The 2,679-nt window shown below is 47.4% G+C and overlaps 1 protein-coding gene across 1 annotated transcript; it reads right to left on the bottom strand.

Moving 5' to 3' along the window:
- Positions 1-1,225: 1,225 nt before the first annotated feature.
- On the bottom strand, positions 1,226-1,918 carry BHLHE23 (basic helix-loop-helix family member e23). Its single transcript, XM_040437939.1, has one exon. It carries the CDS (start codon positions 1,916-1,918, stop codon positions 1,226-1,228), a length of 693 nt encoding a protein of 230 aa, XP_040293873.1.
- Positions 1,919-2,679: the final 761 nt, after the last annotated feature.

Below are 2,679 nucleotides of genomic sequence, written 5' to 3'. Positions count from 1 at the left end.
TGGACACAAGGGGGGTCTCTTTAAATATACTAATTAAAATAACATTTTCCTTTGTGTATGCATGTAGATGAGCTGAATTTGTCATGCACAGGTTTCCAAAGTTCACATAATGGGGTAAACAACAATAACAAATATTGATGTAATACAACCCTGACACTGTCCCAATAGATGCAGTAGAGATGAATTTGTCATGTGCATGTTTCTTTTTCCATACATATAAGTTCAGACAATGGAGTATGCTTACTGCTGAATTTTGGAAAACCACTCACAAAATAGGGTAATAGAATGCTACCATGATAGTGTACCACTAACTATAACCATCAGGAACATAGCAGAGCTGGATTTGTCATGTGGTCAGCTTTAGATATAGTCCTCTGAGAAACGCACATAGTGATGGAAGGAAACATTCTGGCACATGACAAACTGAGCTCTGCTACCTGTATATGCAATATAGACAACACTGTCATTCAGCTTTTTGGTCATATAATACTAGTATTAGCACTACTACTCCTATTCTCATCAAGTCTAATAGCAATATTAATGGTATGGCACAAATTAGGAGCAGTTTTGATTATAGTAATTTGAAAATAGCAGAATTAATGGAATTAAATACTGATTAATATGTAAATAACTTCATTAGACTTATGGATACCAAGCAAACAACCAGGAGACCAGATGGGTTAAATGACCAAAGTTGCCCTATGGCTTGAAAGCCTGGTAGTGTTCTCTGCTATCAGCCAGGACTTGAAAAATGGGTGAGAATCAGTAGAAAGTGAAATCCTTTATTAAATAAGATTTGTTGAATGTAATCATTATAGAGCTTCTTCCCACCTTTGTCTACTATCACCCTCATTATGGCCAAGATCATCACCATCATCATCTCAACTTGGTGGAAGCTAATGGTCTAGCTTCCCAAACATAAAAGAAAGCAAAGATCCAAACGTTCCATTAATTGACATCCGATTTATTAGCGACCCCCCCCCCCCCCAACCATATCAGAAAATGTCGCCTGATGCGACCAGATCTAGATGGTTCTGCAGACAATGGATGGACAGCTCTGCTCATGGTCTGTGGTCGTGATGATGATGATGACCCCCTCCCCCCCCCCCTTCCAATCCCCAGACACAGTTTAATGGAGGGTGAAATATTACCGAGAGTCCTGAGTAGGTGATGGGACAATGATGGGGGTTGGTAGTCCTGGGCATGATCTACATGAGAAGGTCCATCAAGGTTTGTCTGTGCAGTGTTTGCAAAGGCTGGAGGTGCCAGCAGGAAAGGCTGAGCATTTCTCAGGAGTGCTTGGCACATTTGTTCCAGGGTAGGGGTACACTGAAGATTGTCCAAATGGAGCCAAGGAGCTGTTGAGGTTGCTGCTGAGGGTCTGTCCTTGGTTTAGATAGGCCACCAGCCTCCTCATCTCCTCCAGGGCTTGGGCCTGCATGAGGATGTAGTTCTTGGCAAGGAGTAGGGTGGCAATTTTGGACAGTTTTCTGACTGATGGGCTGTGGGCATAAGGGATAACAGATCTGAGTCCATCCAGGGCATCGTTGAGGTCGTGCATCCTCCGCCGCTCCCTGGCATTGATGCTCAGTCTCAGTGAGCGAGGCTCCTTGGGCTTCTTGCTGGTAAGTTTGCCCTCATGGTCATAGGTTGGGCTGCTCTTTGTAGGGTCGAAGCTGTCCTCGTCGTCTCCAGTCTGGTCATCGCTGCTGTCCCCAGACCTGTCCCTGGAGCTGGGGTTGAAGTCCAGGGCTGGAGGTCCTCCTGCGTAATTGCGCGCTGCTTCAGCACCACGGAGAGCTCCATAGAAGGTCTGCCCATAGGACTGTGCCAGGGACATGTAGGCATCAGCCGGGACAGATTTCAGATCAGCCATTCCCTGTGCAGCCAAGTGAGCAACTCCCTCCCCGACACTCATAAATACATGGACCAGAAGGGTGTGAGGGGCAGCTATGGGCAGCAATCTTGCACTGTGCCAGGTCCAACAAAACCCTTCTCTGCCCACTATCAGTCAATGCTCTCCTCACTGCCAGTCTCACCTTGAACTGCTCTGCCCACCGCCAGCGTCACAATGCACAGTTCTGCCCACTGCCTTGTCCACTGCCAGCTTTACCCTCATCTGTTACATCCAGTGCCAGCCTCACCAGTCACTAGGCATGGCTCTGCCCACCACCACCAGGCTCTGCTGACACCACTTCTTATGACTATGCCAGTCTGTTCTTCTACTACTTCTGCAAAAAGTCTCCCATGAAGAGCAGATGTGCAGTGCAAACCTCACCAGGCACAGCTAGTGCCAGTCAGATTACACAGCTGTGCTCCAGCTATACTCAGGATAAGTGCATTGCTATACCCCTGCCAGCTGCTAACCCCAAAAGCTTGCACTTGCCAGTCTGTGGAGCAGGGAACTGCTTATATCAGAAGGAAGTGTCCTCAGGGACTCTGCAGCCCCGACCAATCACTGCATTGGTGCCTGGTTAACCCTTTCACAGATGGCCAGGGGAGCACACAGTCACTAGCCCTTGCCTAGCACCATGCTGCATGTCTCTATAGTAACTGTGCTTCAAAGAACTGGTGCCATGGGTCTGGAGATCAGCTTGACTGGGTGGCACCTACATATTCAATGAGCAGCTAATGGAGCAGTCAGATACAGTGTATAAGGAGCTGCAATACTAGTTCATG

The sequence above is a fragment of the Bufo bufo genome, chromosome 6 (genome assembly GCF_905171765.1).
Source record: "Bufo bufo chromosome 6, aBufBuf1.1, whole genome shotgun sequence".
Classification (NCBI taxonomy): domain Eukaryota; kingdom Metazoa; phylum Chordata; class Amphibia; order Anura; family Bufonidae; genus Bufo; species Bufo bufo.
This window is presented reverse-complemented; position numbering and strand designations above follow the sequence as displayed.